The sequence below is a fragment of the Cucumis sativus genome, chromosome 1 (assembly GCF_000004075.3).
Source record: "Cucumis sativus cultivar 9930 chromosome 1, Cucumber_9930_V3, whole genome shotgun sequence".
NCBI classification, from domain to species: Eukaryota; Viridiplantae; Streptophyta; class Magnoliopsida; order Cucurbitales; family Cucurbitaceae; genus Cucumis; species Cucumis sativus.
Window position 1 is genome coordinate 18,186,889 of NC_026655.2, and position 15,408 is coordinate 18,202,296.

The 15,408-nt window shown below is 32.2% G+C and overlaps 1 protein-coding gene and 1 long non-coding RNA gene across 6 annotated transcripts; one reads left to right on the top strand and one right to left on the bottom strand.

Annotated features, from left to right (window-relative positions):
• Positions 1-2,139: 2,139 nt before the first annotated feature.
• LOC101213206 (protein argonaute PNH1) lies at positions 2,140-10,390 on the top strand. Of its 2 annotated transcripts, none has more exons than XM_004146242.3 (23): positions 2,140-2,290; positions 5,035-5,363; positions 5,452-5,660; positions 5,741-5,887; positions 5,986-6,119; positions 6,230-6,339; positions 6,449-6,555; positions 6,642-6,780; positions 6,868-6,984; positions 7,106-7,213; positions 7,299-7,370; positions 7,448-7,570; positions 7,667-7,826; positions 8,195-8,316; positions 8,406-8,543; positions 8,632-8,774; positions 8,864-8,926; positions 9,012-9,075; positions 9,172-9,307; positions 9,422-9,495; positions 9,589-9,683; positions 9,773-9,804; positions 10,104-10,390. In XM_004146242.3, the coding sequence occupies exons 2-23, from the start codon at positions 5,046-5,048 to the stop codon at positions 10,271-10,273; spliced, it is 2,781 nt and encodes a 926-aa protein (XP_004146290.1). In that variant the 5' UTR covers positions 2,140-2,290; positions 5,035-5,045; the 3' UTR covers positions 10,274-10,390. The 2 variants fall into 2 exon arrangements, with proteins under 2 accessions (XP_004146290.1, XP_011656603.1); XM_011658301.2 differs by lacking the exon at positions 2,140-2,290 and adding an exon at positions 4,413-4,519.
• On the bottom strand, positions 3,198-10,210 carry LOC105435756. Of its 4 annotated transcripts, XR_004214120.1 has the most exons (4): positions 4,686-5,036; positions 4,152-4,284; positions 3,803-3,930; positions 3,198-3,688 (listed from the first exon to the last, which is right to left on the bottom strand). It is a non-coding gene; the product is annotated as an uncharacterized LOC105435756 (long non-coding RNA). The 4 variants fall into 4 exon arrangements; XR_969700.2 differs by lacking the exons at positions 4,152-4,284; positions 4,686-5,036 and adding an exon at positions 10,079-10,210; XR_004214121.1 differs by lacking the exon at positions 4,152-4,284.
• Positions 10,391-15,408: the final 5,018 nt, after the last annotated feature.

The window sequence follows — 15,408 nt, forward strand, 5'->3', positions numbered from 1 at the left end:
ACTATGACGCAAAAAGTAAACTATCTTAAAAGGTGAATAGAAAGTAATCAGATAACAATCCAAAAGTAACTAAATGACAATTCAAAGCTAATTATCAAATGACAATCATAATAGGTAATCAAATGACTATCTCTCTATTTTGTTATTGTGGTTAAGTTTCATATGATCACTTTTTATAGTGCAAATGAGATGATCAACAATGTCACGTAGATTACATAATTAATGGATAGTAACCCAAAACTACTTAGTAATTGACAAAAATAAATAAATAAATAAATGTAAGGTAATTAGATGACAATCATAATTCAATAAAAAAAATCCTTACCAATTGACAAAAAAATGAAAGGTAATCACATGATAATACGATGGTAATCAGAAACTACTCAATAAATTGACAAAAGTTATAAATCGTATTATAATGTATATATATTAAAGTGTTGGCTATTTTCTTGTACATTGGTGTGAAACTTGTATAATTTCAAATTTGTCATTCTCAGCTACATTATTGTCATTCTAATGGTTCGTGTAATGGTGGAGCTGCATGGAGAACATAATAAAACTATAGGAAATTGAGAAATGTGATAGTTAATAGTTGTTGTAAATTGGAGAACGATGACAGTTATTTAACAAAATAAATTGTCACGATTGCTCTATATGTGACAGGAATAACATGTCATCATAAGATAAACAATGACAATTTTTTTTAAAAAAAAACTGTCACGATTGCATTATATTTGACTGGAAAAAAATGTCGTCAATGGCAAAACAATGACATTTAATGTTATCGAAAAACTGTCACGATTGCACAATCGTTGACTGGAAAAAAATGTCGTCAATAACTAAACAATGACATTTTTACAAAAAAAACTGTCGCGAAAAACATATTCATGACAATTAATACATGTCACGATAATAGAATTTGTGACAATTATTTAAATGTCGTTAATAAAGAAATGATGATAGTTATTGAATGTCATAAAATAAATTATGACAGTTATTGAATGTCGTTGAATGTTGATTAACGACGTTTATTTCATGTCATAAAACAACCTATTGCGACAGTTTTCAAAAACTGTCGTCGAAGGCCTTTCCATGACTCCCGCTTCTATGACTGAAAATAACTGTCGTCGTAGCCCACTTTTGTACTAGTGTGCTAATGAGATAATGATGAGATTTTACTTAGTAAATACTAAAAAAGAAAAAAAGAAAACGTAAGGTCATTAGATGATAAATCAATATCATTAACAATGAACATCAAATAGCAACAAATAGTAATTAGACAACAATCAAATAACAGTTGATATCATTGATAAAATTAGCGGTAATCAAATAATAATTAAATGGATTTTTATATTTTTAATTGTAAGGGCATTTTGGTCCTCAATTGGGCTAGTATTATTAATTTGTGATTGGTGCAGATTTTAAAAAGTTGGATCATGATCTTAATTTTCATTTTATATGTTATATTTTGTGCAAGTGCCTCTTGAATTATTAAATAAAATGGTCAAAATGTATCTACTTTATAATAACCATTGATTGTAAAGTAAAAAAATCTACATACCTGTTAATAATCAGTAGATGTGAATTGAAAGTAGTTATATCTCATAGTCTTATCAAATATTTTCTTTCCTGTACGTCTTTAATTAGTTCATTTTCTCCTTCTTTCTGGATAATTTAGGTTGAGGGAATTAAACCTTTGATTTGAAAAGTTAAAAGTGCATTCAGTTCTGCTCATTGTTGCAACTCAACTAATATTTCAATGAATAAACTAATGGAGATGAAGCAAAAAACAGAAGAAAAAAAAGGAGAAAAGTAAAGTATAGATAGATGGGGTTTAGAGTAATGAAAGTGTAATAAATAGCTGAAAGTTTGGAGAGTTTAGCAGAATATAGTGGTCTGCTTTTGTGCAAACTGATCAAAACTGCCCTTTGCCTTCCATTTTCCATCTTTCTTTTTCCCTCCCTTTGCTTTTGCTTTTGCTTTTGCTTTTTGCACCATTTTCAATCTCAACTGTTGTTGGCCCCCAGAAAAAAAAAATTCAAATCAAATCAAAGGTTGACCATAAATAATACTGATCCCCCAACCAAAAGAAAAAAAAGAAAGAAACTCTCTTTAGCCTTTTACTTTTCTAAATCCTCTCTGCCATCCTCCAGCCAAAAATTAACTATCTTCTTCTCTTTTTTGTTCTTGTGTGTGTGATTAATATATACAGAGCAGAGAAATTAAAGGAGGAGAAAATTTTGAGTTAATGAATGACTTCTTCACTCTCGTTGCTCTAGTGTTGGTCAAGGTTTGTTCTCTCCCCCTCTCTCTTTGGCTTTTAATTTGCTACACATCACAATGTGGTTGGATGAGTATTCTCTAACCGGTTAGCGGTTTGGGTTCCGTTGGGTATTAGATTTTGTTTATTGATATTAAAAGGTAGTTGAAAACTTGAGTTGATATCAAAATCGAAACTTTATGTATATAGTTTTAGAGAAATGTAAATTGAGCTATGAAATGATAGAGAAATATGGGTTTTTGTAAAGTGAAATAGGGATTGATTTTGTTCAACTTTGTTATTTTGACTTTTATGTATCACACGTGATGGGTCGAGAGAGAGAGAGAGAGAAAAGAGTTGGTGAAGTGAAGAGAATTTGTACACATTTTGGCCATACGTCTTTTCAAAATTCTTCACTTTTTTTCTTTCACTTTAGTTTATGCTTTTTGACATAGAGATGTCTCAATAACATTCTCTGTGATGTCTCATCTGTACCCTCCACTATTTCTCCTCATCACAACTCTCAAACATATTTGGTTACATTTTGATTATACCAATATTTGTAGAGAATAATTTATTCATTTTATTCATATATATATATCATAAATATGAGTGATAGCACCCAAATATTTTTTTAGTTATTCTTTTAGATTCTTCCTACGAATATATACTTAAATTTTCTAACTAATTATTTCTTGTTTTATAATGGTAAAGGATATTAATAAAATGAATTTCTTCAAAACACTTATTTTGAAGTAGAAAGGAGATCTAGTCTCTCGTCCACATCATTTATATTTAAGAAAACTTTATTTTATGTATCTCCCACTAAAGTTTTCTAGTTAGATTAATTGATACATTATTTGATTAGACATAACAGTTACCTTCATGATTTTCGTAATAATACGATTATTTCTATTTTGAATCTTAAACAGTATGATTTTAATTTCACTAAGAAATAATCATATTTGTTATTACTTTTTTAATTTAAATTTGGATGCCTTTACTGTTGGCATTCAAAAATCTTCATACACTACAACCCTATCTTCAATGATATTTTATAACAATAATAAACTAAAAAAAATCTAATCTATTGCTAGTTTAGCCTCACGATAATAAACATGATCTTCGAGGTTGGAGTCCATTTTTACGGTGCCTATAAGAATAATACAATTTTAAAAAAATGATGAATGTTCCCAAAATCCAGAATTGTGGTACTTGAGCAGTGAGTTGTGGTTCTCACACAGTTTGGGTGTCGTATTGTGTTGGTCAATGAATCTTGGTGTGATCCGTAGCTTTCGAATAAATATGAAGTGGGAAAAGTAAAATACGAATACAGACAGATCGGATTTATCTCATTGTTTTTTTCATTTTCTGTTTTGACATTTCTTTGGCCAGATCAGAACCTGCATGCTCAACCCCTGTCCTTCCCTACACATTCAAAATGTCAAACAAACAAACACCCAAAGGCTTAGTACCAAATCCACTGTGCTCTTATGCATTTCATTAATGAGAAAATTTGTTCATGAATTAAGATTAAATCACCATTTGTAAGGACAAAGGAGCTTGGTCTGATATCTTCTGAATGTTCTTCTACTTCTTCATGTTTGTCTTATGATGATGCTATGAGTGTATTAAAGCTTGACGCCTCTTCCAGCTGCTGCTACAGTTTCCTGGGAGAAATAGTGGAGAGAAAAGAAGTTACAACAAAGTATTCACTGAGTGAGGGGTGGCAAAAATTTGACATGTGTGGTGTGGCTGCTAGAGCAGGGGGCCATTTAATGGTGTCTGGTTTATAAAGAACAGTGAAACAATGAGATAAGACTGAAATTCTGCTGTGGGGAATTAATTAAGGGGGGCTGTTAATTTGATGCATCTCATTTTCCCCCCTTACTTTGTTATGTGTTGTCTAAATACTTGTCTACTTTTGGCACTGTGGGTGAGCTTTGGGATGAGTTAAAGCTCCTTTTTGTTCGCTGAAAAGAGTTTGTATTCTTTGCCCATCTTACAACTTTGTCCTCTTCTTCCTGCAAAACCACTGGGAATAAATAGCATTTCTTCCTGCCTTTTCCATTAGGACCACTCATCTCATCAACCCATTTTTTGCCCCTCAAAACTATACCTCTACCATTCAAGTTTTCATACCATTAGTGGGAGAAATTTTACTTATATGAAAGATGTAAGCTTTGTGTAAGATGGGGTCAAATATTATGTTTGACCCACATGATCTAATTGACATCCGACAGCAGTCATTTCACTTTGGTACTAAAATATTTAGGCTAATAATAATACATTAAGAAAACCCCATTGCCTTTTTTTTTAAAGTACAGACACATGATTTAACCAATATATGTATGTTGTCCTCCTTAATATAAGTTACTGTTTTGTCTGTAATTCTGAATGAAATGGTTTTGGTTAGCCAACTAACCAGGATACTATGATGCAAAGGCTCCACTTTCGAAGAGGGGGAGATGATGAACTTTGTTTAGCTTATCTGATTCCAATTCTACTGTGTATATAAAGCTTTTGGGAATAAACAGGACACTGTCGAGATATGATACCATTTCCTAGTCTCTCTCTCTCTCTCTCTTTCACTCTGATAGTTCTTCCTTTATCTTGTGATTGCTAACATGCTTGCTGCCTTTCTTTTAAACACCACACCTTGAGAACATGGCAGTTGTTTCTTACCACAGCACAAATCTTCTTCCAAGTTTTCCTTGTCAGCTTTCAACTCCTCAAGTGTTGTGTTGAGTGACTGAGTCTCCCTCTGTTAACAGAAAAAAGAAAAATGCCCTACATGCAAATGGAGCCAGAAGATAAATATGTGATACCAGCTTCTCAAATGGCGTTGAAATCCCACCATGGCTCAAATGATGGTGAGAAGACTAGTTTATGGAAAAGGAAAGGAAGGAGGAGAGCAAAAGGACTTCCCATGGAAGGATTGAAGCAAAAGGAGCTCGATCCAAATCTGGAGTTTCCCTCTTCTTCTTGCAAAAGCTTAACATTTCCAAGAAGGCCAAACTTTGGCCAGCTGGGGACTAAATGCTTGGTTAAAGCCAACCACTTCCTAGCCATAATACCTGAATCAGACATAAGCCATTATAACGTAAGATGGAAACAACTTATAGTATCCGTCAGAAAATGTATTTAAAAAAGCATATATGGAAGTTGAGTGTATTTCATTGAGCTTGCAGGTTAAGATAACTCCAGAAGTTACTTCTCGTAAAATGAAGAAGAATATACTGACCGAGTTGGTCAAACAATATAGAACCACAGAGCTGGGGATGCGTCTGCCGGTTTATGATGGAGGAAGTAACCTGTACACAGCTGGATTGCTGCCTTTCATATCAAAAGAGTTCACTGTCATTTTGGCTAATGAAGAAGAGGGGACAGGCACACCCAGGCAACTTCTCTTCTTTTTCTGTACATATTTTTGCTCCTTTGTAGTAAAACTTCTAGTTTAATATGGGGTGATCATATCAGGGAACGAGAATTTAAAGTGCAGATTAAGTTTGTAACTTTGGCTAGCATGCACCAGTTAAGAGAATTACTCGCTGGCAAACAAGTTAATAACCCTCAAGAAGCTTTGACCATTATTGACATCGTCTTGAGGGAGCTCCATGCTCAAAGGTTTGTATCTAATGGCTCTTTTTTGGCCCTTGTTGGATTCATGTTTTGGCTGCATTTATCTTTTCAATTCTGTGGTGAATTTCAATCTGGAATTATAGATATATATCAGTTGGACGATCCTTTTACTCTCCTTGTATTAAGAAGCCTCAGCATGTTGGGGGTGGTCTGCAAGCATGGCGAGGCTTCTATCAAAGCATCCGGCCTACTCAAATGGGATTGTCTCTAAATATTGGTAGGGATCGAACTCAATTCCATTTAGAGTTTTCTACATTGGCTGTCTTTCAATCAAACTAACTTGACTTCTCTTATGGTTTTCCTTTTGGAATTGCATCTCATATCAAGACATGTCATCCACTGCATTCATTGAAGCAATCCCGGTCATTGATTTTGTCGCTCAACTCTTAAACAAAGACGTGTACTCTAGAACATTGTCTGATGCTGATCGTATCAAGGTACCATGAGCTTTCTAGACACTTTTAGCTTCTCGAGCATGAAATTTAGGTTATAATATCAGAGTTTGAAAGATCCTGAACTAAATAAGTAGTGATGCTTTTTTGTAAGGTCAAAAAAGTACTTAGAGGTGTAAAAGTTGAAGTTACACATAGAGGAAACGTACGAAGGAAATATCGGATTTCAGGGCTAACATCACAGCCTACAAGAGAGCTAATGTATATAAAATCTTGGCCCCGTACTCCTGCATTTTAGATTGTCTTTACCTCTTTGAAGTTGTTTCAATTGAGTCATTTTCCTGCAGTTTCCCTCTTGATGAGCAGATGAACATGAAATCTGTAGTTGAGTACTTCCAAGAGATGTATGGGTATACCATTCAGTATACACATTTGCCTTGCCTTCAAGTAGGAAACCAGAAGAAGGTGAATTATCTACCCATGGAGGTCAGTTCTGCTAACTATATCCCTCAATGCCTTCTGCTACATTTGAATCTTTTGTCTTCAGAAAATTGACGTGACAGTTTTTGCCAGGCATGTAAGATACTCAAAGGACAGAGATACACAAAAGGACTTAACGAAAAGCAAATAACTTCCTTGTTGAAGGTTTCATGCCAAAGACCCTCTGATCAGGAAATGGACATTTTACAGGTCCAGTGCATAACTCTTTTTTCTCTCAATATGTTAATTAATTGTGTAAATTGTCCAAAAGAAGAGGAAAACGTAATCAATAATCAATGGTTTTCCATCAAAGTTATTTGCTGCTTTTCAGACTGTTCATGAGAATGCATATGAGGCAGATCCATACGCAAAAGAATTTCGAATCAGCATTGACAACAAGCTTACATCAGTTGAAGCACGAGTCCTTCCATCTCCATGGGTACTCAAGAAGTAAATTTATCTATAACACATCATATTCAGCTTCAAGTTTTAACATGTTTCTCATGTTAATATTTTTCCTCTAGCTAAAATTTCATGATACTGGAAAAGAAAAGGAACATCAGCCTCAAGTTGGTCAGTGGAATATGATGAATAAGGTTGGTCACTTCATAATGTTTGGTTTGTTTTTCTGTTATATGATAGAAATATATTTTACTTTCTTGCTCCATTGCAGAAAGTTATAGATGGAAGTGTTATAAGATACTGGGCTTGTATAAATTTCTCACGTAACGTTCAAGAGAGCATAGCTCGTGGTTTCTGTCAACAGCTGGTCCAGATGTGCCAGATCTCTGGCATGGTAAACAGTTCCCTGTACCTTGACTATGGTTCAATGTATAGAGGATTGCCATTCTAATTATCTCTTTAAATCTAATTTTTTTGATCTTTCTATCAGGAATTTAACCCAGATCCTGCAATTCCTATATACTCAGCAAGACCAGATCAAGTGAAGAAGGCCTTAAAATTTGTATATGGTGCGGTTTATAACAAAAATGAAGGGAAAGAGTTAGATTTGCTGATAGCTATTCTTCCTGACAACAATGGCTCATTATATGGTACCAGTTTTCACTTGTGATATATTGATTTGGAATTGTTACAAAAGAATTATAATGGTCACTCTGGTGTATGCCTGCCTGCTTGGCACCAATAACTGTGAAACGATGGATCATCTAATCCAGGGCCAAAATCTATTAGTGACGTCAAATCAACATTTCTCATGTATTAAGAAGACTATTGCTGTTGAAAATAAACTTGTAGGATCTTTGAATGTCATTGCCTGTAAAAAGCTTAGGTCTGGAACATCTGAAGCATCCAACATTACCTGAAAACTTCAATTTCAGAGAGCTAAAGTTGAAAAAATTCCCTAAATTTCTAATAATGTTAACCTTCCATCTTATTTAAGAGCAGTAAACTTCATATTCAGGTGATCTTAAAAGGATCTGTGAAACAGAATTGGGATTGATATCCCAGTGTTGTCTAACAAAACATGTCTTCAAGAAGAGCAGACAGTACTTGGCGAACGTGTCTCTTAAGATCAATGTCAAGGTCTTTACTCACTAGTTTATAACACAATTCCACCATATATAATTACCGAATTGATCTAATACTGGGTTTGTTTCTTGTGCTCTATAAAGATGGGTGGAAGAAACACTGTTCTTTTAGATGCTTTACGGGCAAGAATTCCTCTAGTCAGTGACATACCAACCATTATTTTTGGAGCTGACGTCACACATCCAGAATCTGGAGAGGATTCTCTTCCATCAATAGCAGCTGTAAGCTTTTCCAAAAATATTCAATAATCATTACTTGAATTCCTAAATATGTCCGCAAGATTCAGCCACACTGATATGTGTCATGCAGGTTGTGGCTTCCCAAGATTGGCCAGAAGTTACAAAATATGCTGGATTGGTATGTGCGCAGCCGCACAGGGAGGAACTAATTCAAGATTTATTCAAAACGTGGAAGGATCCTCATCGGGGAACAGTTGCCGGGGGTATGATAAGGTGCAAAATCGAGAGTTGCTACTGAATGGACATGAAATAGCTTAATCCAAGCTGCTTGTTGGGGGCTAATGGAATTCATGTTTTTGCAGGGAGCTCTTGCTTTCATTTAAGAAGGCCACTGGACAAAAACCATTAAGGATAATATTCTATAGGTAATGCAGGGTTAAAAAAATCCCTTGAGACACTTCACTTGAATACTTTATTTTATTTATCAACTGTAACGTTAGATGCTGATAGGGATGGGGTCAGTGAGGGTCAGTTCTACCAGGTTCTACTGCACGAACTCGATGCCATACGCAAGGTTTGTTGTTATAAAGCTTATAATCACCTGTTGTGCTTACTTGTGTTCTAAGAAACCAGGGTGGACGTCTTAGTTTAAACTTTGGCAAATGTTTAGGCCTGTGCTTCACTAGAACCCAGTTACCAACCTCCAGTAACTTTTATCATAGTCCAAAAGCGACACCACACCAGACTCTTTGCATCCAATCACAACGATAGGAGTAGCACTGACAAGAGTGGTAACATTTTACCAGGTAATAACATTTGCAAGCAAGATATAACAATACTCCATCTGATATTACCCAAGAGAAAGAGACTTCTCCGAACCTTTTCAATTCAAAACTTTCAGCATTTTTCTTAATCTGTAGGTACTGTCGTGGATTCAAAAATATGTCATCCAACTGAGTTCGACTTTTATCTATGCAGTCACGCAGGAATCCAGGTATGGAGTAAGATAACAATCGTAATAGACAAAACATGACACTGAAATTGAAAATAAAAGGAAATAATTTTATTGAGTTTTTGGAATACTCAGGGAACAAGTCGTCCTGCACATTATCACGTTCTTTGGGATGAGAACAATTTCAGTGCGGATGAAATTCAATCTCTGACTAATAATCTCTGTTACACGTAAGAATCATACAATCATTTCTACAAATTTTCCCAATATAGCAGCTCATTGTCCTTCTACATTGCTTAAAACTATAACTTTCTTACAGGTATGCTCGGTGCACAAGATCGGTCTCAGTAGGTAATCCCTTGACAGCAATAATATCTAATTGTTTCCAGTTTCAAGCGACAAATATCACACCAATTGGTAGCTTTTGGTATCATTAATGCTAGAATGCTAAATAAAGCACAAAAACAACATTAAACCTCAATTTACTTCAAACCCATCTTACTTTTTGTATTTGTAATCAGAACCGTAGTTCTGAAAACAACAATTACTATTCCCTTCCCACTTGGTTACTTAACTTGAATTCAAAGACAAGAAATGAAAGGGCGTTCCAAAATCAAGTACTTACATTGACATTTATGGGTATGATGCAGTGCCTCCAGCATACTACGCTCATTTAGCAGCATACAGAGCTCGATTCTACGTAGAACCCGACGCACAGGAGAATGCCAAAAGATGCTGCACTCGAACCACAAATGGGTCCTGTGTCCGGCCTCTGCCTGCGCTGAAAGAGAGAGTGAAAAATGTAATGTTCTATTGCTGACACAAATAAAACAAGGAAAGAGAGAAATCGGAAAGCGATTTGTTCCAAAATTTTATATATAATCTCCATATATCTATATCAAGAAAATTTTGACCCAAGTATATTCCCATTTTTAAATTTGCCGCTCTTCCGAGTTTTGTACTGATTGATCAACAAACTTTTGCTTCTGTTCATGTACATTGATAGAGACCTCCTAACACCCAGAATTTTGAAGGCAAATTTTCATAAATAGCTTTGTAAAATTAGCACCCAAAATTCGTTTAAACATCATTTTTCCCACATCTCCAACCACACACACGACTCACATTTTTCTAAAATATTAAAATTATCGATTGTGTTTTGGTTTTTATTGGTTGAGATCTATCATTTTTCAAATCTTAACTAGTTTTTTTCTTTTCCTTTTTAAAAATTATGGACATGGGTTCTAACCTCAAAATTGTATCGAGAAAGTCTAAAAACTTAATAATCGAGATGATCAAAATTGTATCCAGAAAGTCTAAAAACTTAATAATCTCGAGTAAAATTATACTAAAAGGCCTAAAATTTGATACTTTTAGACTTTCTCGGTACAAGTTTATTCAAATGAACCGAGATCAACCAAATTTTTTACAACTCTCACCCAAATTTTCTATTATAATATAATCTTGTCAAATTTTATATAAATTTATCGTTGTAAATAGGATTTGCATGGTAATTTTATCTAACATAACTATGGAACTCATAAATTAGAATAAAAGATTAAAGAAATTGTATAAAAAAAACTAGATATGGGAAAAATTAGTTAAAATTCATAATAAGATTAAGATTATAGAAGAAAAAAAGTTATGTAAGATTTGTGAATTTGAAAAATTGTTAATATCAGTAGTTCTCAATCTAATATTGGATGAGATGCATAGAAAAATCTAAAACAATTGATAAGTTGGAAAGTTTAATATATTTAAGAGATCGATCTATGAACTAAGAAAAGATGTTTAAATGATTTTTTTAAAAAAAAAGCTATTTTTTTTGACAAATTTTCAATTTTGAAGGGTTTGAAGTTTGACGGGAAATTACCAGAAATAGACCAATTTTAAAATGGTGGTAGATTTTTAAAATAAAATGAGTTTTAGGATAAATGAAGTATAGTTTAGAAAAAGACAATTTCATAAGGTTCTTTGGCGACAAATAGATGGAGATGATAGCAAATTTATAAGTTTAGTAATTTTTGGTACGTATTTGTGCCCTTCTTAAACTTCTACAAATGTTTTCTAAATCATAACTTTTTGTTTAAACTATCAAAAATATTATTTGTAAATATAATTAAATTTTATATTCTATCAACGTATCACTGTTTATCATTGATGAAATCTGAATTCTTTTTTATATTTTGTAAATATTTTAGTTCATTTTGTTATATTTGATAACTCTTTAATTTTTATGTAGTTAATGTGTAGATTGAATTTTGGAGTTTTTTCAAATATACAACAATTTGTCAAACTATTTACACTTCATATAATAAAACCAATAAAAGAAAACAAAATTTATTATACTTTTTTTCTATGAATTGTAAATATTTTATCAAATATTCTATTTTTGACTCCTTGACTTTTTGTATCTAAAACTAAAACTTATGTTTAATGGAAGTTTGGTAATTTATTTTTAGAAAATATCGAATATGTTTGTTGATGGTTCTCCAAACTCAGGGTTCTGAGGTCCGTGAATGGATATATTCATCGAGAAATTCAAATCTCGACTTTTGAGTCAATTTAATGAGTTAATGGAGCTTCATCCAAAGGAAAATCATCTTGTTAAGCTCACGACTGACACTTTGTAACCTCGAGTTCTTGTTCCCATAGAAAATTACCTTTTTTAGTTTATCCATTTTTTTATAAAATTTAAATCTATTCTCAACCAAACAAAATTTTCTATGTTAAATCGATAATTTTTAATACATTTTTTTATTCAAGAAATATTATAAATTTTTGTAATAAAAACAATAATATATTTTTTTTATAGAGTCTGTTCGTTAGAGAATCTAAAAACAAAAATTTGAAAATAAAGGAATCAATTAAAACAAAGTTGTATTTTATATTTTCATATATGTGTTTGGTGACAGATTCAAAAATTGGATTTTAGTTTAAAAAATATGTTTAAATGTATTTATAGTATATATTTATAAATCATAAAATCAGTCTTACACATCCATTAAGATTCAATTGATCACAATAAGCTATCATTATTTTATTTAATTATGAATATAATTTATGTTTAAAAAATTGGTTAGGTTTCATTTTTAGTCCTTAATGTTTGGAGAAAGTTTGAGTTCGGCTTATAGTTTGATAAAACTTCATATATAGTCTTTATAATTTGAAAACCTTCATAAATAATCCTACAAGCAAAACTATTTTCTATGATTTTTTCAAATAAACCATAGAGACTAAGTTTTATCCTTTTGAAACCATAGAGATCGAATTTGTAATTCAACCTAAAAATGGATTGAGTTTATAACATCACATATTATATTTTTAAATATTTTCTATATACATTTAATATAGTTTTATTTTTTAAAATGTAAAATTAATACAATAAAAATATATATATTGAATTCAATAAATCTAAAATCTTCAACTTGAGTGTGACAACATTAGTAGCCTTAAAATAAGAAAGTCTTTAGATATTAAATATTCATATGTTAGGAATATATTAAATATGAAAACATTGACATAAAAATTATCATAACACATACGTGAGCTTGTTATGTGTGCATGCGCGTGAGTGCATGTACTTATGTGGGAGGGTGAGGAGAAAGAATGTAATTTTCATCCATGTTTAGCCATGGAGTAAATTCTTCACTCTCTCCTCCATTTTGTATTCAATTGCAGATTCCCCACTCCTTCCACAAGGATTCAAATGAAGTAAAGAGACATCTAGCTAAAATAAAGTCTCGACATCAATCAAGAAAACAATATAAAAAACCAGAACAGACAGAGTCCCAAAAACTTCAACAAATAAATAATTTCAAACCATTATAAAAACGTAACAGAAGCAACAAACAGAAAAAAAAAAAAAAAAAACAGTCAGCAGTCAACAAACCAAACCATCATCAACCCAACTTTAATTTTTTACAAGGATGTGTGAGAAAAAAATTAGAGTGAAAAGAGACGAGAAATTGAACCCATTAGAAGATCCATTTCTTCTCTTGAAACTCTTCTTGAATGAAACAATTATCAATGGCTGATTTCGCAGTGGACATGGGCTTCTTCTTTACCCGAACCACTTAAATTTGTGTGTATCTTCTTCTCCCTTAAATCTCTGTGATTTCATCTTTCTTTTGCTTGAATTTTCTTGTAATTGCTCTTGTCAAATTTGATTTTGAATAAAGAGAAAGAATTAGAACTCTTGGTGGGCAAAGAAAGCTTGTGTTGTATTGGAAGGCAAAGGAAAGTTTGACTTTCTCCCTTTATTAAATAGTTGCTCAAGAGTACAAATACACATGTGAGAAAGATAAAATTATTACTTACAATGAAAAGGAGATGTTTAACTAACTAACAAACTCTCAACTTGTTAACTCATTTATTTAATACTCTCCCTCCAGATGGGGAAAATATGTCTTGGACACCCATCTTGCTCATTAATGTGAAAAGAGAGCTTGCTAGAAGAGGTTTAATGAATGCATCTGCGACCAAACGATAATAGCTTGATGGACCCGTCCATTACTTTATCTCGAACAAAATGACAATCTAGTTCTATGGATTTGGTTCTTTCATGGAACATGGGATTATAAGCAATGTCGATGGTGGCTTTATTGTCACATAAGATGAGGGTTGATGACAAGGCATTTATTTGTAATTCAATAAGTAAGCTACAAATTCATATAATTTGACATGTGGTGATAGTCAAAGCTCGATATTCTACCTCTACGAATCACCTTTGACGTTGTTTGTTGTTTCTTCAACTTCCAAGATATGAGTGAGTTTTCAAGGATAACATAGAATTCTGTGATTGAGCAATGAGTGTCTGGACAAGATCCCCAATTGACATAAGCAAAGACTTTAATTGAGAAATCTTGGAATTTGGAGAGCAAGATACCTTTACCAGGGATTCCTTTAAAGTATTTTAGTAAGTGATTGGTTGTATTCATGTGTGTTAGGTTTGACTTAGCCATGAACTGACTTAATTTGTGTACAACAAAGGTGATGTCTGGCCATGATATAGTTTGGTAAAGTAATTGACTAACAAGGTGTCAAATATGTCGTAGTATGGTGGAGAGTATCTTTGTTAGAGGCATTATTCAACTTGGACATAGGATCCATAGGAACAAAAGTTGGTTTTACACCATGGAGTGCTGCATCGATCTTCAATAAGATGACAGGTATAGTGTCTCTGTGATAAGAAGAGACTAGATGAGTTTCTTGCTAATTCAAGGCCAAGGAAAAAATTTAGATGTTCCAGATCATTTAAGAAGATTTTTTAAATTTAAGTCTCTCTTTAGTTTTTGTATATGAAGTAGGTTTACTCCGGTGATGATGAATCATCTACATACACGACGAGGGCTATAAAGGAATCATCTTTGCCTTTGACTCCAATTTTAATATTTGAACTCATAAATTAATTTTAATATGAATCCAATTTACATTAAATTAATATTTGAACTCATTCAAATACTTTATCTCCCTTAAATTAATTTTGAATTATATCCAAAATTAAATTTATATAATAAAGTTTGGTTAATATATAAATTTTATATTATGAGTGATAAAATATTTGAATGCGTTCAAATATTAATTTAATTTTATATTAGTTATGAGAGAAATTTATATTTGAATACGATTCAAATATTAAATTAAATATAAAACATTTAATTTAGCTATTAATTAATTAGAGAATTAATTGATAGTTTAGTTTAATTTGATTTAATTAAATTAGTTTTAAATTATAAGATATTGGAGAGAAATTTATTAAATATGATTTAAATGAAATATTAATTAATTGTGATTTAAATGAAATATTAATTAATTGTAATTATTTATTTATTAGTTTATTTGAAATTTCTATTAATTTAATATTTTTTAGGGTTTAGTATTTCTTAATCAAAAGAAAAAGTCAATGCTTTTGCTCTCTCCAAAATAGTTTCTCTTAAATTTTTCCTCATTCCA

Coding starts and splice junctions, on each gene's coding strand:
- LOC101213206 (XM_011658301.2), top strand. CDS start 4,453: ATGGGGTCAAATATTATGTTTGACCCACATGATCTAATTGACATCCGA. Junction 8,317..8,405: donor CTCTTAAGATCAATGTCAAG/GTCTTTACTCAC, acceptor TGCTCTATAAAG/ATGGGTGGAAGAAACACTGT. Junction 8,544..8,631: donor CTCTTCCATCAATAGCAGCT/GTAAGCTTTTCC, acceptor TGTGTCATGCAG/GTTGTGGCTTCCCAAGATTG.